Source organism: Penicillium expansum (assembly GCF_000769745.1).
Source record: "Penicillium expansum strain MD-8 chromosome Unknown contig126, whole genome shotgun sequence".
In the NCBI taxonomy this organism is placed as follows: domain Eukaryota; kingdom Fungi; phylum Ascomycota; class Eurotiomycetes; order Eurotiales; family Aspergillaceae; genus Penicillium; species Penicillium expansum.
The window spans coordinates 241,783-261,637 of record NW_015971383.1 but is presented as its reverse complement, the minus strand read 5'-3'; the positions used below and the strand labels follow the sequence as shown (position 1 = coordinate 261,637).

General features: G+C 45.1%; 8 protein-coding genes across 8 annotated transcripts; 4 read left to right on the top strand and 4 right to left on the bottom strand.

The window, feature by feature from the left end:
* Nucleotides 1-1,385: 1,385 nt before the first annotated feature.
* On the bottom strand, nt 1,386-3,087 carry PEX2_038820 (carotenoid oxygenase family protein; the record flags this gene model as incomplete). Its single annotated transcript, XM_016741157.1, has 2 exons — nt 1,386-2,116; nt 2,199-3,087. 2 exons carry the CDS (start codon nt 3,085-3,087, stop codon nt 1,386-1,388), a joined length of 1,620 nt encoding a protein of 539 aa, XP_016596862.1.
* A 505-nt stretch (nt 3,088-3,592) lies between these two features.
* On the top strand, nt 3,593-4,893 carry PEX2_038810 (zinc-dependent alcohol dehydrogenase; the record flags this gene model as incomplete). Its single annotated transcript, XM_016741156.1, has 4 exons — nt 3,593-3,723; nt 3,800-3,848; nt 3,905-4,058; nt 4,124-4,893. 4 exons carry the CDS (start codon nt 3,593-3,595, stop codon nt 4,891-4,893), a joined length of 1,104 nt encoding a protein of 367 aa, XP_016596861.1.
* A 402-nt stretch (nt 4,894-5,295) lies between these two features.
* Nucleotides 5,296-6,961, bottom strand: PEX2_038800 (cytochrome P450; the record flags this gene model as incomplete). The annotated part of the gene is made up of 3 exons (XM_016741155.1): nt 5,296-5,400; nt 5,458-6,600; nt 6,653-6,961. 3 exons carry the CDS (start codon nt 6,959-6,961, stop codon nt 5,296-5,298), a joined length of 1,557 nt encoding a protein of 518 aa, XP_016596860.1.
* Nucleotides 6,962-7,973: 1,012 nt separating this feature from the next.
* Nucleotides 7,974-9,316, top strand: PEX2_038790 (Cytochrome P450, E-class, group I; the record flags this gene model as incomplete). Its single annotated transcript, XM_016741154.1, has 2 exons — nt 7,974-9,062; nt 9,128-9,316. 2 exons carry the CDS (start codon nt 7,974-7,976, stop codon nt 9,314-9,316), a joined length of 1,278 nt encoding a protein of 425 aa, XP_016596859.1.
* Nucleotides 9,317-9,845: 529 nt separating this feature from the next.
* On the bottom strand, nt 9,846-12,137 carry PEX2_038780 (MFS transporter; the record flags this gene model as incomplete). The annotated part of the gene is made up of 12 exons (XM_016741153.1): nt 9,846-9,922; nt 9,976-10,154; nt 10,340-10,496; nt 10,558-10,604; nt 10,656-10,705; nt 10,758-10,784; nt 10,834-11,244; nt 11,305-11,344; nt 11,409-11,603; nt 11,659-11,846; nt 11,895-11,948; nt 12,006-12,137. The coding sequence occupies 12 exons, from the start codon at nt 12,135-12,137 to the stop codon at nt 9,846-9,848; spliced, it is 1,557 nt and encodes a 518-aa protein (XP_016596858.1).
* Nucleotides 12,138-12,719: 582 nt separating this feature from the next.
* PEX2_038770 (nuclear transport factor 2 family protein) lies at nt 12,720-13,630 on the top strand (the record flags this gene model as incomplete). Its single annotated transcript, XM_016741152.1, has 3 exons — nt 12,720-12,789; nt 12,851-12,918; nt 12,980-13,630. 3 exons carry the CDS (start codon nt 12,720-12,722, stop codon nt 13,628-13,630), a joined length of 789 nt encoding a protein of 262 aa, XP_016596857.1.
* Nucleotides 13,631-14,009: 379 nt separating this feature from the next.
* PEX2_038760 (fungal specific transcription factor domain-containing protein) lies at nt 14,010-16,122 on the bottom strand (the record flags this gene model as incomplete). Its single annotated transcript, XM_016741151.1, has 4 exons — nt 14,010-14,133; nt 14,188-14,906; nt 15,272-15,735; nt 15,792-16,122. The coding sequence occupies 4 exons, from the start codon at nt 16,120-16,122 to the stop codon at nt 14,010-14,012; spliced, it is 1,638 nt and encodes a 545-aa protein (XP_016596856.1).
* Nucleotides 16,123-17,503: 1,381 nt separating this feature from the next.
* Nucleotides 17,504-19,146, top strand: PEX2_038750 (aldehyde dehydrogenase family protein; the record flags this gene model as incomplete). Its single annotated transcript, XM_016741150.1, has 4 exons — nt 17,504-17,566; nt 17,622-17,691; nt 17,753-18,186; nt 18,247-19,146. The coding sequence occupies 4 exons, from the start codon at nt 17,504-17,506 to the stop codon at nt 19,144-19,146; spliced, it is 1,467 nt and encodes a 488-aa protein (XP_016596855.1).
* Nucleotides 19,147-19,855: the final 709 nt, after the last annotated feature.

Below are 19,855 nucleotides of genomic sequence, written 5' to 3'. Positions count from 1 at the left end.
ATCTGGATGACCGGCCGCCGCGTACCAGTCCGACTTGGTAAATCCTGCAGTTGATCCGTATATAGTCTTCAAAGCTTCTGGGGTGTTGAAGCTATAGCGGTTTGGCGCAATGCGTACGACAGGTCCTAACGCATACAATCTCCAGTCAGCTCCTAAGGGTTGCAAAAATCGAGAAAGAGAGCCTTCGGACCATATTTCTCATGTAGTCGTATGTAGGTCTCGTTAAGACCTTTACTCCAAATGGCGTTTAGTTCCCAGAAACGCGAAAAACGAGCCAGGAAAGGACCCGGGACCTTTCTCAATGGAGAGAAGAAGAGATCATAGAATGCATGAGATAAGTTCCAGAGTCCAACAGCAATAGCAAGTCCAATGACTAGATGTAATATGTCAAATGGCATGTTCATAAAACGTTTTAGTTTCGTGTGCAAACGTCCTGTATATAATTGTGCTCTGTGATGAATGAGACTTGTACCAAATACCTCTAGGCGAATGGAGTTATTAATGGATCATGATGCACATAATCAAATGATCCGGGTAGGTTTTCTTGAATGCTGACTAGCTCGAGTAGTTAACTGCTAGTCTGCCTGTCAAATACGTGCTTATACGTGTATCTATAGTTGCGGGCTCCGCTCTTCGTTTTGCTTCCCCGCGATGTTTCAACTGCTGTATGCTCTATCATCTTCACTACCGATTTTGGCATTTCCCATTTATGCAGCCCTTCCATCGGAAGTAATCTACCGATTATTGACCTGCCGTGCCATTTGCTTCCTTTTGGTATCGTCTCTTACTTATATAGATTAACGGGGTTGAGGATAACCCGCGGGTGCCGCCGACTCGGATCCCGCGCATTCGGACGCCGCTCACTTGCATGTTGTTGTATGGGCTATGTACTTCGAAGCATACCTAACACCCCTAATGATTCACAAGGTAGCGGAGCTAAATATTAAGTATTTGCCGGTTAAGTAGACCAGATACTCAGCTATCTTTTCTTTCGATTATCTTAGGAAGTTCCGAGAGAGTTTCTGAGAGTTACATGTATAGGCAACTGAGACCACCACGCTTGATTGGTCCGAAACTACTATCTTCCTGTAAATAACGGAAGGATATTTCTGATTTTGTTAGCCACTTTACTTAGGCATAGTCAGATTAACACCCATGGCTCAAAAATGACCAAGTTGAAGCGAAGCACGGTTCGGTAAATGATCTAAAGCCAGTATCTTACTTTCTTGTTTTCTATAATTCCCCGGAAACTAAATACCTGATTGAATCTGGCTGAATATATAGGCAAGGTTATATCTTATGTATTGTGATCATAGTACAAAAAGGACCTAAGAAATGTATGTGGCCAGCACTGATTCCATCTACACCATCATCAGAAGCCATTTTTACTGCGTAAGAACCTGTTTCTGCCATGGAAGCGGCTCGGTGGCTACAAGCAGGGGTCCAATGTCACCTCCTTCTTGTCTCCGCTTTTGCCATGCTGCTATGTCTTTGTGATCGCCAAAGTTACCATGAAGTCCCAGGCGTAGCTTGAAGGGTAGATGAATGGTGGCTATGGGGCCGTTCTTCAGATTTTGGGCGTCTAGGACCACAATGTCGTTTCGTAAGACATCAAGATGGTTGAGGAACGCGATAATATATCCGTCACCTTCAATACCGCTATCCTTTGGGATGAAAGTGGGCTCTTGGAAGGTAGCTGTTGGACCCGCCCAATATATATCCCTCACCTTCTTATCCCAGGTGAAATGACCCAAGCAGTTGAATAAACCTCCTGCAGGTGACCCGCACTTTTCAAAGTCATATGGCCGACTTGGATCAATCAATGCCTGCCAGAAATGCAGATATTCCTTTGTAACAAAGCGGTCATCAATGCGTGAAAATTCACCATTGACGGTGTTCATGATCTCGGCGGGCGTGACACGCGTGTCACTCTTTGATTTGGGATCGAATATCCAGCGAACAGTTTGATTAGCCGTTTTGTTTCTCTCTGCCACTGTCCCAGCCATTGTATCTTCAGGAGGGAAGAAGAAGAAAACGTTTCCGGAAGCAACGGAGAGGTCGAAAACAATGTTTCCTTCCTCGTTCTCGTAACATCCTGCTACGTGCCCGTGGAAGCCTACATTTTCTTATGTTAGCTGATCTGCAAAATNTAAAAAAAAAAAAAAAAAAAAAAAGAAATAAGAAATATATTGTCTCACCATTGTCAGCTCTGAGCCATACAATATCTTCCGGCTTCCCACCCCTTCGAGGTACGATGCCGTAAAGCTGGTCCTCATTGGGATCCCATGCCAAGTGTCCTCCTCCTTTCTTCATCCGATCGAGAGATGATTTCAGAGGGGTCATGGGTAGAACCAAGTAGTTTTCGGATAACCCGCAATCATGGATCATGCCGCAGAATGGTGCTTTATACCACGCTTCCTCCGTCTTTTTACCGGTAGAATCGATGGTGTATACCACAATATCGCAAGATCCGTCATTCCCATTTCCGCCGGCCTCATAACCAAAGCAGACCATTTCTCCAGTGAGCGGGTCAAACTTTGGGTGCGCAGTAAAGGTCGGAGATAGCACTTGACCGTCAAAGTCATAACGCCCGATTGTTTCCAGGGAAATTGGATCCATCGCGAATGAAGGACCGTCTTCCTTTGTGGCTAGTAGGGCTCCTCTCCAGAAGAACACATTTGTATTGGCTGCTGTCCGGATAACTGCTTTGACAGATGGATTGTCTGTAAATGGATTGCGGTACTTGCCAAAAAGCGATTTTCTTTCCGCGCTTTCAGCTTTGTAGCGGTCCGTTTGCACATAGCGATGCTTGAAGTCCACCCGGCCGTTGGCGATACGAATTGCGCTCACACTTCCGTCACCATTGAAATGGATATCATCGGCGAACATTGGGGGGAAGCGATGATCTGGCTGCACGCGGTAGAAAGTGCCATCGATATCGATGGGAATTTCTCCATCTACCTCGCAGTCAAAGACATCACCTTCGAGACGAGATGGTTTATTGAAGCCTCGGAAAGTTTCGGTATTGGGAAATTTTACTTGGGGAGAGGCTCCATTCATGGAGCCAACGTCGGATGGATGTGTCATGATCGGGGAAGTAGAATAAGCTATGTGTTGTATATGGGATGTGATAATGGATGTGAATAATGGTGGCCAAGATATTGCTTGAGCATACTTGATTTTGTTTTATATACTGTGATGCATACTGTTCTTTCGCTGCTCATTCGTCCGTGCTTTGTCGGGAGCATAGAAGCGATAGCTCTATCGTCCCATCCTCCCACCCTCGGCACTATATTCATTTTGGATGGCATATACCATAAAAAGAGTCGCTATCATTCTGCCGAAAGGGTTCGCAAGTCCGAGTGCGGGGATATTTTGATTGATATGCGGGGATATTCATTTTCGTGTAAATTTGTCGGTTGTCAGGGCCCTTTGGAGCGCAGTTCCATTGATTTTAGAATGACTCGGTCAATATCTATATAATACCTTTCTCTCTATAGTTACACTCTGGATGAGTACTTTGCTTTCTATTTATTCATCCTTTACTTTACCTGTTGGACTTCTTTTTCTTTTATTTTCCTTATAGACCAAAATGACGGATCCCTCACCAACACTATCAAGGAAGCAGAAAGCTGCCATCTACAACTCACCCGGATCAGTTTCTATCGATATCGTGGAGACTGACATTCCTGAGCCGGGCCCAGATGAAGTTTTGATAAATTTGTAAGTTTTGTCTTTCATTGGATTGAAGCACGCAATATATTCCCATCGCCTTCTAAAGCTCACAACTCATCCATAGGACCCATTCTGGCGTTTGTCACTCCGATCTCGATATTATGACAAATAGTGTATTTTTATCCCACGTGAAATGATCTAAATTGGATTCAACTAACTAGTCGGTTAGTGTGCGGGCCTTCCACCGACTCCACAAGGACAAGTTGGTGGCCATGAAGGAGTTGGTCGTGTCGTGAAGCTGGGTTCGGGAACAAGGGGCTCTGGTATCAAGATTGGGGATCGGGTTGGTGTGAAATGGGTCGCAAGTGCTTGTGGGAATTGCGGTGAGATTATACTTCCTTGACGATATGCATTGATTTGACTGTTTTACTGACCTAAAAAATCGCAGAACCGTGCCAAATGCAATCGGACAGCCTTTGCTTTAACCAGAAGGTGTCCGGATTTTACACCCCTGGAACATTCCAACAATATGTCCTGGGTCCAGCAAATTACGTGACTAGGGTCCCAGATGGAGTAGAGTCTGCTCAGGTCGCGCCTCTACTCTGTGCAGGGCTTACTGCCTATTCCGCTCTCAAGCGCAGCATGACCGCACTGGGTCAGTGGGTTGTCGTCTCTGGCGCAGGGGGCGGACTGGGACACCTGGCAGTTCAAATTGCTAGTAAGGGGATGGGGTTACGTGTCATCGGCATTGATCAAGGACAAAAAGCCGATTTGGTCAAGGAATCAGGCGCCGAACATTTTGTGGACATTTCCAAGTTTCCTACAGATGATGACGGTGTGGCTATTTCAAACCACGTCAAATCTCTGACTGGAGAACTCGGGGCTCACACTGTCATTGTCTGTACCGCTGCCAATAGTGCATACAGTCAAGGGGTCCAATTTCTCAGATTCAGCGGTACACTGGTCTGTGTTGGGATCCCAGCAGGTGAACAAAAAGCGATAGCTAGCGCTTCTCCCGGAATTTTGATAGCGAAGCAATTGAAAATTATGGGGTCGGCAGTTGGCAATCGTGTGGATGCCGTTGAGGTGTTGGACTTTGCTGCTCGGGGAGTAGTTAAGGTCTATATACAGACGGTACCAATGGAGGCGCTTGCGCAAGTTTTCCAGGATATGAAGACAGGAAGCTTGCTTGGGAGAGCAGTGATTGACCTGTCTTGACGTATCTTTCTTCGCTTTATATTCTTCTATCAGATTACATGGTCTAGTCTTATCTTCTTAGCTTCTTCAACAATCTCAACTCACACTGTGTCATGTATTTTGAGATCTCTCTATAGACCTATCTCCCTTGACCCCTACATTTTATCCTCTTCATCGCAACTTGGAACTTTGGTAACTCGTGTTTCCGTGGACCTTTCGTATCATTTGCTTGGTAAATCTTCCATTTATATATATCTGCATCGCAGCTCCAACATATAGGCTGCCGTCTTTGTAAAGCGAGTCCAGGAAATTTAGGTAGAAGGATGCCGGTTGAGATCCATGAAAAATTGCATTTGTCAATAGGATAAATATACAAGAGCTTCCGGGATTCAACATTTGAGATAAAGAATGACCTATGATAAATTATACTCTAATCTCTCTCGGCGTGAAAATCGTCTTGAAGTTGTGTTGGCGTACAAACCATGCATTCCACAATTTCCATTCTTGGTCAGGATGTGCCAATTGTACCTATCAAAAGAAGTTAGCACCACTAGTATTTGCTTCATGTAGGAAAACAGAACATACCTCAAACCTCCGCAAAAAGCTAGGGATAATTTTATAAATCTCCATTAGAGAGATATTCTTCCCAATGCAGGTCCTCGAGCCGGCACCGAACTGAAGCATCATTCCATCCATAGTCTTTAATTTATCCGGTGGAACAGTAAGCCATCTATCGGGGTTGTATATGTCGGCATCTGGACCAAAGATATCTTCACGACGGTGGATAACCCAGGGGCTACAGCCAACAATTGTTCCGCCGCGAATGAAATGTCCGGAGATCTGCACGCCTGACGCAGGAACGACACGTTCCAGAGGAAGTCCGGCAGCAGGATGCATGCGGAAAGCTTCTTTTATGCAGGCATCAAGATAGGGCAGCTGTCGCGACTCTGTCCATGAGACAAGTCCTGTTGGGCGATTCACGATTGTACCGTTGTCAACGGCGTCATCCAGCTCTTGCCTAACCCGCGTCATGCAATCTGGATTCTTAAGTAAATAGTAGAACACGGCTGCAATGCTGATGGCAGTTGTTTCAGACCCAGCGAAGGCCATGGAGACGGCCATGGTAAGGATTCGTTTGTTCGTCATGAAATCCGGACGGCTTTCACCCGCCTTGAGGAACATTGTGAGAAGATCATCCTTTGATCCCGGTCCCGTTGTAGTAGCCTTTGCTGACATACGTTCTTCCATGCGGTGCTTTGCGAAGATGGCCACAGGATGGGAATTATCTGATAAGCCCAACTTTTGAAGGAGATCAAAGATTGGATTCTTCCAAAATAGCTTATCTAGCCATGGCATCTGACCAATAGGGGCAGAATAATCGAAGATATTTGCTAGGGAACTGACGATGCCATCGATGTCTTCGTTTTTCTCGATAAAACCATGGCGTTTGCTATACGTAATACTTCCAATAACATCAAAGGCAAAGAATTGTAGCCATCGTGCGAAATCACACACGGTGACTCCATCAGCAAAGAGTCGGCCCGTCTGATCGAGGAAGATTTCCGTAGTCTCGTCGACCATTGGCTCATACTGTACTAATGAGCTCATTGAGAACGCATGGTTTACAGAACGGCGGAGATTCGCATGGAATGTCTCATCCAGCGTAGAGAACAGCGATGGCAAAGGCTCCCCTTTAGAAACGGTCATTTGTACTGGGTAAAACTCAGACTATTATCTATATTAGAAATTGCAAATCTTGATAGGCCCGGCATTTCACTACCTTTGTGAATCCCTTGTTTAGACCGTAGATCACCTTCGTTGCCTTCGGGTCTGCGAAGGACAAAGTCCGTGGACCTAGACGCACGACATCGCCATACTTACGATGCAAAGCTATATGCGTAAGCTCAGGACGTCGACCCTTCACATCGATATATCGCCAAATATCAGTTAGGTGCGCCCAAAAGGGCCCAGGAAAGATATTCAGTGAATTGTAGAAATAATTGAGGGTTAGGTAAAGTAGGAACATAGGAGGAACTGCGTAGACAGCATATTGAAGAGTAGCAGCAGGAACATTCGTGATGATAGCCATAATTGTATCCTATCGCTCAGAGCTAGTTCAAAGCAGGAGCCATGAGGATGGCGTTATATAAACCACATCACACAATATACGTAATTCTCTTCCCCGCTAGGAGGAGTGCATTATCTCAAAATGCTTTGACGAATACAAATATGCTGGGATCGGCAGTTGGGCATATCATGATCCGATGGACGACGGTGGGCATGTGAGGTATCCCCAGGAAGCATTTACTTTGTACAAGCCATCCATTCGTCAAACCCCGGAATATGGATCCACTGGAACGTAATTAAGGCTATTTCCCCGCATATGGTGGGTGTCAACTATATGCACCATCTTTGATTGTAGCCTATGCGTCGGCATTTGGGCCGACCTTCAACCACCGAGAGCCGTTTGTAGCGAAAAAGTCTAGACTATTCTGAATTAGTTGAACTGTATTCAAATACCCCGTATTTTGAACGCGTATGCACAGGCTAGAAGAATTACATCGCTTCGGAATGATCTAACCGATAATTGTATACACTAACGGCAGCATTGCACACGCATCCATACATACTAAGAATTTCTTAACATCGTAGGCTCCATACAATAAAACTAAATGTAGAAGTTCAACAATTTAAAAGATATCGTAAGTCTCCGGTCTTTTTCTACGCCGAGTAAAGTTGAAATTTCAATTAACCCTTTTCATCCTCGAAATTCTATCAGAAATACAGGAAGAACTTTGCGAAATGTTTCTATGGGGCTTTGTATTGGTATTGAGTCTGGTGGCTACATTAGTCTACCGACATTATTTCCATCCACTATCCCACATCCCTGGGCCCCGAATAGGCATATCAACCCGTGCCTGGCAGAGCTGGCGTTATATAAAAGGGCAATGGCATGAAGATATTCTTAAACTACATGCACAGTACGGCCCAGTGGTACGAATCGCCTCAAACGCGGTATCTATGCTCGACGCCAATCATGGACTACGGGCAATTTACGGCCATGGCACCAAAGCGACAAAGGTGAGCATACTGTGTGCCGAATGGATTTGGCAGCGAGAAAAACTAATCTTCTCTTTGGAATTGAGACCGACTGGTATCAGATCTGGAACAGTAGTGGGAAGATAGCCAACACTGCGTTTAGTGAAATAGATGCCAGTGAGCATTCACGAAAGCGCAAACAAGTTGCGAAAGCCTATGCAATGACATCTATTCTGAAAATGGAAGAATACATTCAAGGTGTTGTCGACCAGAGCAGAGAAACATTTGCAGAATGCGTTGCACAGGCAAGTAAAGGCGAGGCAGTCTTGGATATGGCCCTTTACACTCAAGCGTTTGCGTTTGATGTTCTGGGAGAAATCGGGTTTGGACGCAGCTTTGATCTTTTGAAAACGAGAGGCCAGGGACCTTCAAAGTCTATCGTCGAAGCAATCGATTTGAGCTTCCTGGTTCTGGCAAACTCGGGATACCTTCCTGGCAAGCTTCGCTGGCTAAAGTCGAATACAATTAAGGCGATCTGCAAGTTAGCCAACATTGATCTGAGCAAGCTCCAACAGCTGTTCAAAGTGACGCTATACGCCGATGAGATTGTCATGAAACGGAAACAAGAGAAAGCCTCACGCACTGATCTACTTCAACAATTTATCGATTCCAAAACTGGTGATAGCAAGCCTTTAGAACACCCAGAGCTACTCGGAGAAGTCGTTAGCCTCTTGGGGGCTGGAGCAGACACCACATCCATTGGTATCAGAGCTGTGCTGGGCCCCCTCGCTCTTGATCGCACTGGGTATACAAAGCTTACAGAGGAGATTGACTCTTTTTATGCAACCCAAAATCTGGAAGACCGGGAGATAAAATACACAGAATGCCTCGAGTTGCCTTATCTGCAGGCGGTAATCAAAGAAGGCTTACGCATGCACCCGTCAATCCAGTTCCAGCTTCCTCGTTATTCCCCCGCGGGTGGCGTGACGATATGCAATGCATACATTCCCCGTGGGACTGAAATTTCCACGTCACCACTTGCAAGCAACCGTGACACAGCTGTTTTTGGAAAAGATGCAGACATTTGGAACCCAGAAAGGTGGCTGGAGAGCAACGAGCGAACGGCTATTATGGAAAAACATAATGCCACGGTATGCTGCCCCATAATCTCGCGTGTATAGTCTTATTTGCAAGTTACTTATAGCTTCTCCCGCAGTTTGGGTACGGTGCAAGGTCCTGCTTGGGGAAAAATATCGCTTTGGTGGAAATCAATCTCTATGTAGTACAGCTGCTACGCCACTTCGAACTCGAAATTGCCAACCCAAGCCAGCCATGGAAAATACACACCTGCTGGTCGTCAAGCCAAAGAGATATGTTTATGAAGGTCACCAAGCGGGATCGGTAGTCGGGTGTGCTCCAGCCAAATGTCTTTTTGTCCTGTATTCTAAACTGGAACTTTAGAAGCAACGGGTTATGATGAGAGTGCTCAAATTCTAAATTCCAAAGGAATGGAATATGAGTGAAGGTGTTGGAATTGTGTTAATCGAAGTGAGTAAAGCACGTGTTTGTAGCAATATATTAAACAATATAGTTAATTGCTTCCGATTTCAGCACCTTTAAGCTGAAGGACTTGGATTTCAGAAGCCTTGATGCGTCAGGTAGACTGGAGTATGACATAGCTTGGTAGTTGAGTAGATATCTATCCCCCTCGCCGAAGCCACATCTAGGCTATAACAGCTACACAAATAGACTACGATATACTGAAATATTTAACTAGATAGTCAAAGTGGCGTTGAGGTAGTGGCAAAGAGTGTAAAATTTGTTGAAGCCAAATTAATTCACAGGTGAGTACTCAATAATTTCAATATCAGCACAGCTCAGTTACGTAAGGCAAATTGATCTCGTGAAGTTTGGACGACTGTGCAAATATTGCCTCATTCCTTGCCAAAGTAGAACCGCTGCAATAACCCCAGTCTGTGTATGAATTGGCGATTACACTTTCCGAAAATGTCTAGGAACAGTCAGTCACTGACTCTACCAAGTACCTGTAAGTGATCTACTTACACATTGGAATCGAAGTGGCAGCGAGGCAGACAGAAATTATTCCATAAACCCGGAAAATAGATTGTGGTCCATCTTCAGCTACCCAGGAATTCACAAAGCGCGCAAATCCAAAGAACAAGAGGTTCTTGAACATCATCTGTAAGCTGAAGATTTCCGTTGTCTCAGAAGAATGCGAATCCCTGATGACTTGTCAGTATTATGCTCTAAACGTGGACGAGAGCAATTGAAGTGTGACAGGGAGACACACAATATGTAAAGGCTTGAAGATACAGTCGACACAGTAATACCCAAGCAAATGCATCCATGCAAAAATGCCCCTAGATAGTAGCCGGTCGAGAAGGGGTGTTCGAATAGCCATACGAACACGAAGTATCCCAAGGCCATTGCGACAACAGCAATTGCCTGAGTTAGAATTCGAAATTCCGGTTCGTAAATCCCACGATTGATGCGAACCATAATTTTAGTGGCCAAATCGGTCAGCCACGCACTGCCGAGGCCACCAATCATACCTCCGAGCATAGCTACAGGCTTGTGAGATGATTGTTGTGATTTCGGGGAGAGGGAAGTAGTATGTTGACATACCTCCAACATAAAAGTATCCATTTTGGGCGGCATTCAAATTATACGGCCTTCCTCGATTAGCTGACAAACAATTTACATGTCAAATGATTAAGACTCACGGAGCGGACCATAGTTGAGCGAAAACATAGGCCAAGCTGACATAAAGGCCCTGCAACAGTTAGAAAATACACCACCGATGCCGAGGAATGTGTGGGATTTACCACGACGGCACCAGACATAGCCAATGACTGGCAGAGAAGTCAGCAAAGCAAATTTTACCAGTGGATTTAGGCTCACCCAAATAACACCTGGGTTATGAAGAACAACAAATGGCGCGACAATGAGTTTCGGGAGACTAATGTCAGTATAGGTTCCCGAGAAGATTGCGAGATTTTGCAAATAGGTCTTCTTTGAAACATTGGTAGACGGATATACCGTCCGTTGTTCTCCCACATTCTCTTCTTCAAAAACCTCTGATCCCTCCTCGATCTTTTCCTTAAAGTCAGTTCTATGCTCTGGCACTTGAATACGCGCAAGGTTTGCGCTGGAGCGGCGAAATTGGGTCTCTGGGATGAAAAAGAATGTGAGAATCCACGAAGCTGCGACGAATGGCAAGTGAATGATGAGCATATATCTCCATCCCAGATTTTGAGTGATTGGACCTGAGATAATATTTACTGCACTGGCAAGGCACGTCAACGCAATAGTCTTGAACATGGTTAGCAAATAGCTCGTACTGTATAACTAGAAGGACGAGGACAGCTGTACCATCACTCCAGTCCTAATACCACGCTCGTGGACGAAGTATCTAACAAGTTAATAAGAGACGATGTAAAGCGATGGAGACAGACGATTCTTAAACGGGGGCTTACATGTCCCCGATTGCGGCCAGTGACAGCGACTCAAATGCCGTTGTCCCGAATCCTTGAATGAGGCGACCGGCAAGGAGGGTCGAATAGTTTGATCCAGATACCACACAGATGATTGTTCCAATTAATGCCATCGTGCAGCCGAATAGGTATTGAGGCCATTTGCCGTACTTGCGAGCCAATGCTGAACAAAACGGGCTTTGATATATTGTTCTTAGTATCAGAATGCAAATCAGGGATGTTTCAATCTTACCCGTACAAGCCAACAACGAGCAGCTGGTATCCTGAGAGAAGAGCAACATTATCCAGTGAGACTCCCAGATTCTTTGATATAACTGCAGTAGAAGACGCAAATACTGGTCCAGGGACTGCAGCTAAGATGATCGTGTTGATGAAGATTGTCAGATATAGTAGATCCTTCTTCCAAATCGACCAGTTCTTCTAGAAGTTAACGTGGGGTTAGGTTAAGGAATGCTAGGGTTGTCTCACCAGTGGATCATTTGGATCATCTGATGGCTGGGGGTCCAAGACAATGGAAGGATCCTGAGATTTGTTAGTATACTAAAAAAGCAAGCTGTGCTATCTTTATCCGAAGCGAACCTTTCGGTCGTGTTTAACGCCGACATGATAACTCTGTTCATTATCGGCTCTCTCATAGAGAAGAACTGTTCCAGGGCAGTCTTCAGAGTTGGTGGGACGCAGAATGCCCATCGCCATATTGAGGGGCGGCATGTTGCAACTGAAAATAGGATGACCTGGTGAAGAACTGTAGTTCAATGGAGTGGATCAAAAGAAAAATCACACCAATATGATCTTCCAAGAAAGAAATCTGAGGGTCACAAAGGCTGGAATTTGCATCATATTTATCAAAAGCATTCGCTCAGGGGTCGTATGGCAGTTGGATTATAGCTCTATTGATGTGGGCACTGGGCGCCCAGGAGCCCGTTCTGGAGTCCTTGGGGCTTGACTGATGACGTGAAAAACAGTTTACATGCCTAAGTAAAATACCAAGATACGAGAAAGCCAAAAGTGTATTCGATACCTTATATCGGTCTGATTCTACCGACAGTGCGGAGTATACATCCGTTGGTGGGATATGACCCCGGATTTTGTCGGTCTATTTGTGCCGATAACTTTATTATCGCTCCTGATTCAGCCATTCACACAACCAAGCTATTAGCAGATTGGGCTATGAGCGTCAATGCCTTCATAGTCTATGTTACTTGCAAACTATATAAATACCGTTCTTCATAACTAGTAGCCCAACTATTCTCACAAACTCGAACAATTGAGCACCACGTCAAACAACAAAACATGGCTGAAGATCTCAAAGCACTGAAAGCTGAACTGACCTCTCTGAAGGCGGAGGTATCTCGTATTGGCGGTGAGTTTATGTGAAGTTCGTACAAGTTTCACGAGTGTTAATTGTATGATATGTTTTTCAGATGAAGTCGAGATTCGCAAGTTGCATTTCAAGTACGGCTACTATCTCGACAAATGCCTGTATCAAGAGGTAGATATACAACGCCCCAAGTCATACATTCGTTCAATACTGATAAATCTCTATTTTCAAGGTCGTAGACCTGTGGTCCGATTCGCCAGATGCGTTTATTGAGTTCCATGGAGGAAGATATCGAGGAAAGGAAGGCATCCGCCGCCTATTTATCGAACGGTTCGGAGGCAAATTCGTGAACGGCCGCAATGGCCCTATCCATGGCTTCCTCCTAGACCATGCAATGCTGCAGGATATCATCGATGTCAACAGAGAGGGAACTCACGCCTGGGGAAGGCTAAGAACCTTGATGTCCGCTGGCACTCATAAAAGTATTGCCGATGATAATCCTCGGGGTCTCGTACAGTGGTGGGAAGGAGGACTCTATGAGAACGAGTATATCAAGGAAAATGGGGTCTGGAAGCCATATCGCTATAGATACTTTCCCTTCTGGCATGCCGACTTCGAGAAAGGATGGAGTCACACCCAGCCGGAATACGTTCCCTTCCCCAAGAAGTGCTATCCGGAAGACCCCCTTGGTCCTGATCAACTCGTGGAGTCTAGGAACTTGTGGCCAGAGACAAAGGTTGTACCTTTCCATTACCCCCACCCTGTCACCGGGAAGCAGGTCAAAGAGAATGATTTGAGGGCACCGACATTGAATGGGGATGTTTCCAAGAGTGGCCCAGCTCTATCGCTGAATGACCCCAATGTGCCAGCCACAAAGTTGTAACCGTTTTGAGATTTGTGAGATTGCCAGTCTATTTGTTTGAACTATTAGGCCTGAATTTCGATCAACACTCGGACTCTTCACCAAGAAGGTCCAGAATTACTCCCAGTTATGGAAAGGGATCTTTTCTTTGAATACTAGAAAAATTCTATAGATTAGACAAAAAACCAAAGCATCTCCTTCCTCGACTGAATCCTTAACATTACTCGTAGAGGGACTTTAGGAACTATCATGGCAACTGGCCTAATTGTGGTACGGCTCTGGCTTCGTCATAGTCCTCTTCCCTTTTTTTTAGGGTACCTAGCAAGTACGATTAGAGATTAGAAGCGGTCATCGTAGGCTTAATACAAGGATTTGAGTTATAATAATCGAAAAAGCATTATTAATGTAAAGAAGTTTCATATTCCAATCTGGTCAGATCAGCACCCATTTGAATAGGAAGATCTAATCCTGAGAACATCGGGAATGAACTAAGATCAATTGTAGTGTCAGATGTCCCGAACAGACTGGAGAGTGTTAGAACAGACACCATTAGGACTGAGGGGGAAGTTGATACGTACAAATTATAAGTGTCGTTCAAAGCATCGAACCCCGTCACAGATATCTCTCCACTTTGCTCAGAATGTGAAGGAGCAGAATTGTTTGGGATCATCCCCCATTGCACCAATTCAAATATCACCTCTGAAATCATCTTTTCACCATACCCTGCAGTTCCAATAGCCTGGATTACCTGGAGACATTTCCGTACATTGGCTAGTTCCTTGTCCCCTTTTGAGAGGGCGAATGCTGAAAGTAAAACCTGCAGAACATCCAAGGCAAAAAGAAAGTCCAAAGCAACCAACCTCGAAAAGGTACCCTCGGCGACCATCTCCACCAGGATTGATAGCATGTTCTCTGCAGAACTCACACAGAGAGCGCTCAGTGGTTCAAGAGCTTGCAGTTTACCCCTTCCGTACATGGTCTTCTGGCATATGACATCATAGAGAAGAAAAGGCCGTGTTATGAGTAGTCGGACACCGTGATACCTCAAATGGAGGATTGCGATAGGCCTGCAGAAGAGGCGTGGGGCTATCATGTCGGAAATTCTGAGATGAGGGGGAAGAGCGTCTGCCCATTCTTGTAAAGAGGACATGGCTTTTGTGATCACTTTCATCTCCAATCGCTGGCCACTTAGAAAGGGCCTATTGTAAACATGGTTGCGTGCAGTTTTTGCCAACTGACTAAGACTGCTACAAGCGGCCAAATAGTCTGGAGGGGTATGGGAGCCAAGTGGTAGTATCTAGTGTAGAGAAGTTAGAAATAACTTGTACTGTAAAGAATTGAAGGGAGATTGGGAATGACTACCATTTCGGAGGGCAACTTTGGATGGCAAGAATCTTCAATTGCGCATGGCCTCCCTAATCTCAACGATATATCCTGATCAAAAATGACAAGTGACAACCAGAGCCGCCGGGCGTGTTCTTTCTCGACGGAACCATAGAATGCACAATACATGTCGCAATGCAATCCAAGAGAGCGAGCAATTTGTACAGCCAGACTACTGTAGAGATATGCGGGATTAGAAAACCCGTGTGATTGTAGAGCCGTTGACTAGTGATGAGCTTGAGTTAGTGCTATTCCTGCGAGCTTGAACACATCCCTTACCAAGATTACCATGGCTCGAACGCTATCGAGTGTCCCTTCATCACACACCGCTGGAACATATGACTTTGCATGTTCCAGGTACTCCGTTGCTGTTGTATGGCCATCCAAGCCATTGGTTTCAACGTAAACGATCGCTAAGATTGAGTAGAGTGAACCTAACCAGGAGGCGGATAGGTTTTCAAGAGGGGTCTGATACGTCTTTTCTAGCTGAATGTGGAACCTGTCTGAAGAGAAAAGCCAGTAGAGACAATGAACCTCCTCAAAATAGCGCATGATAGATGTCTGACATTCTTCCAAAGGGGGCAAGCCCATGATGTTTTGCTGAGATCGAGGACTTGGAAGAGGCATGGCGACTGTAACCATGCCGGGAATAACATCCGGTGATTCTGGTGTGTACATCTCATCGCCCGTGAGGCGTCGAATGGCAGCATTGAAGGACAGTCCCGATTCGGGTCCCATATAGCCTAGTGGTTTTCAGCTCTGGACTTCTTAATACGGGGGCGGCATCTATGCGACCTACGGTATTCACCAAGAGAATCTGCTAGCAAACATCCTAGCTTTTGATGGAAGCAAACAGCATCCTGCAACACGGTGTCCTCCGGGTTTGGCTCAGGATCAGAGCTTTCCTGAAAATTCTCATCCGGTGTCTTCAGCGTATTCTCTCGAGGACTAGGTACACCAAATGCAGACACCGAAATAGGAGTCGATGGGGCGACTGGCTGTGTAGCTATGGAAAAGGGATTTGGCTGCGGTGTAGCGGTCTTTTGATGACGGCATTGCTGCGCGAGAGAATGAAGGGTTTCCGGAGTTAGGTCATCGCCTGGAAGGTAACTCTTTAATATGGCTTGCATATCCCGGAATTCCTCCTCGAAAAGGAGACAAAATAATACGGTCTTTGTCGTCGTTTCGTTATATCAACATGGCATTCAGTCCCGCGGTTGCGGCAATGATCGCAAGGGCCTGGAACTGAAGTTTTTGATAGATGAGTAAGATGTGGGCATATGTGCTAGACAAGGAAATGCAATTATCACCTGGGTTATTGCACTTAAGACAGCATTAGCAACTCAATGTGGTAGAAATTGAGGGCAGAAAAATGAATGTCTCTTACCTTTGTCTTTCGACTTTTGCAACGGTCACAACTTATCACAGCGCGAGTTCTGCGACCGGATTTGAAATGTCCAGCCATGATGGGGATTGTTGTTCACTCAGACTCCAGACAGGTGGTAGAAGCTAAGCAAACACATATCGGCATGTCAACAATGGGGAAACTCCCGACGGGCAATCGACAAGTGTGGGGGACTGCGGGGATTGCGGGGACTGCGGGGAAATAGATCAATAGGAGCCATTCACGCTTGACTATGACGACGACAACTTTGCTCTGCATACAAAGTAGCAATATCGAATTCACCTAATTTTTATTGGACCGTGAAATTGTGTGATGATTCACTCGCCCGAGTCGGACCCTGACCTGGAATATTCTCACGGTCACCTGATCTTCCTCCAGCATTAAAAGACTCATATAGTCCTTTTCCCTCGAGTTTGATATAATATCTGCATTGTATCATAGGTTAATTTACGTCTAAGTAGTACAAATAAATCAATGTGATACTGTTTATCCACCAAAACGGATCGCCGCTTCGACAAGGGCAACTGACTACATGGATTAGCTTGGTGATTCCCTACTATGAACACTTTGGTAGGTGCAGTAAAGAACAAAAAGCAAACTAACCCAGGTATTTATGTATCATAGAAATTACAAACAGAAGTAAAGAATTCTCCACAAATCCTATCTCTTCGGTCCATTCTTTCCGCGCTGTTACTGATACACGGTTGTATCAATCCGCGGTAAGCTGTGCTTAGCACGAAGTAGAAGTAGCTGTGCAGTATTTTTTTATATAGGTACTTGCTCCTATAATTCTAAAAAGGTATGTAAATTAATACAAATGTAATGAGTTTGGAGAAAGATCTCCACTGACAAAACTGATGCCACCAGCCGCTGCCCCTGCATAACCGTAAAGTGCAGCATCGGAGTAATCTAGCCGCAACATCCATTTGTATTGGCGTTGGACTTCCGGTGATCCTAGATGAGTATCGGAAAGCAACACATTTATAAAAGAGAGAGATCTATAAAAAGAGTAGAAAGAATGAACAGTCGTCTTTAATGTGTTTAGAATAACCATCTTATGAACACGACTCTCACCTCTTGTTACAACCTTCCCGAAAGAAATCAAAATGACTTCTATTGATTCGACCAAGATCAAACAAATCGAAACACGACTATTCATCAATGGAAAGGTTCGTTCTTGTTGCATATATATCTAAATGGGTAGCATACTCACCACCGTTGAAGTTCGTGGAGTCGTCTGACAACCGCACCTTTGGCTTGACATCGCCAACTACAAATACAAAGTTTGCCACAGGTATATATAACTTTCTTAAGGCTACCAAAACACAGGGACTGATATTATTTGTTGTTTTAAGTCTACGAAGCGAGTGAAGATGATACAAACGCAGCAGTGGCAGCGGCAAAGGCAGCCTTCCCAGCATGGTCTGCGCTTTCGCCAAGTCAGAGAGGAGCCTACTTCAAGAAACTGGCTTCCTTGATTCTTGAATCGCACGAGGAACTTGCTCAGCTAGAAGCTATGTCCATGGGTCGTCCTGTTTCTGGCTATTTCGATTCCTACGCAGCAGCAATCACCTTTGACTTCTACGCCGAGAACGGCTATCAAGCTCTAGGAACAACCAGCCTTAACACCCCTGGTTATGTCAACATGACTGTTCGTCAGCCTTTTGGTGTTGTCGCTGCTATCATTCCTTGGAATGTTCCGATTTTATTCCTCGCGGGCAAGTCTGCCCCTGCCTTAATGGCGGGAAACACAGTGGTGATCAAGAGCAGCGAAAAGGCCCCATTAACGGTGAGTTGCAAATAGCAAATTGTCTACATAAGTAAAGGAGTACATCTAATTATGCTCTAGTCCGCCAAAATTGCGACCCTTGTGGAAAAGGCCGGTTTCCCCCCGGGTGTGATCAATATCATTTCGGGGCATGGTCAAATTTCAGGGAACATTCTATCCCACCACATGGATGTTCGCGCATTGAGCTTCACGGGATCAGGAAGAACAGGACGTTTGATTCAGACTGCCGCTGCTGAATCCAACATGAAGAATGTCATTCTGGAACTCGGTGGAAAATCCCCGGCAATCATCTTCCCCGACGCAGACATCGAAAAAGCGGTCGAGGAAACCAAGAACAGTATTCAATGGAATAGCGGACAGGTTTGCATGGCAAACTCGAGGATCTATGTCCATGAATCGATCGCATCAACCTTTATCGAGTTGTTCAACAAGCGATTTGCCGCCGTTGCAATTGGTGACCCGCTTCTACCTGACTCGAACCACGGACCACTTGCAGACGAAGCACAATTCAGGCAGGTTCACGCCTATATTGAAAGTGGAAAGGAATCTGGTAAGATGTCCTTGGGAGCAGAGACAATCGACCACGATACGGGATTCTTTGTCCGACCGACGGTGTTCCTAGAGACACAAGAGGATGCAAAGGTGATGAAAGAAGAGATATTTGGACCCGTGGTCAATATCAACACCTTCTTGGATGAAGATGAGGTGGTTGCAAAGGCGAATGACACGGAGTTTGGCCTCTATGCTGCAGTATATACTAAGGACATCAATCGTGCTATGAGAATAGCCAAGAAACTGGAGTCAGGAACGGTTGGAGTTAACTGCACTAGCCCAACTACGGCTCACGATCTGCCATTTGGAGGCTATAAGAGTAGTGGGCTCGGTCGGGAGGGATGGACTGTCAGCCTCAACAACTTCCTTAAAACAAAGTCCATTCTGATAGAGGTTGACGATGCCTGAATTGTGGTGACAAAACTATCGACTATCGTGTGAATATATATTTGACAGAGCGAAGTTGCAAGGTTACTTGACAAAAAAAACCCGCATAAAGAATGAAGAGTAAGAACTCTTTCTAAGCTCTAATTCACCATATCTACCTTTTGCAAGCAAGTGCCATCTTGTTGAAGCCAGGCGATCGGTGGAGGTCAGTGGCAAAAGTATAGTAGATAGTATACCGAATGGTACCCATACTATTGTACTATGCGATAACACTTATAGGCTATGTTTAGTGTGAATCTAGTTTCCTCTCTCTTTTCTAAATATTTTATTCCTCACATTTACATAGTAGGTTCGATATATAAGGGTGTGGATTAGCTTACTACTTCGTACTCCGTAGAATAGGTGACATATGCATGTTTAATTGAATCCCACCTATGAGTCACTGATCGTCGTATGGCTAGCCAATTGGCATCAAGCCTAGGAAAAAAGAAGCCTCGTAATAAAATGAGAATGAACTGACATGGTATTGGAGTTAAGGGCATATACTTGATTAGCGGTAACAGAAATGAAGAGGGTATTAAAGTACCTGAAATAGGGCAACCTAACGTTTCAAAATATCAGATAACCAGTTAATTATATGTACTCTCTATGTATGTTGTATGGACGTTAACTTGGCATGTGTCCAGGGCCCCTGGTGAGATCATCTGGTGATAAGGAAAAACGGAGATAA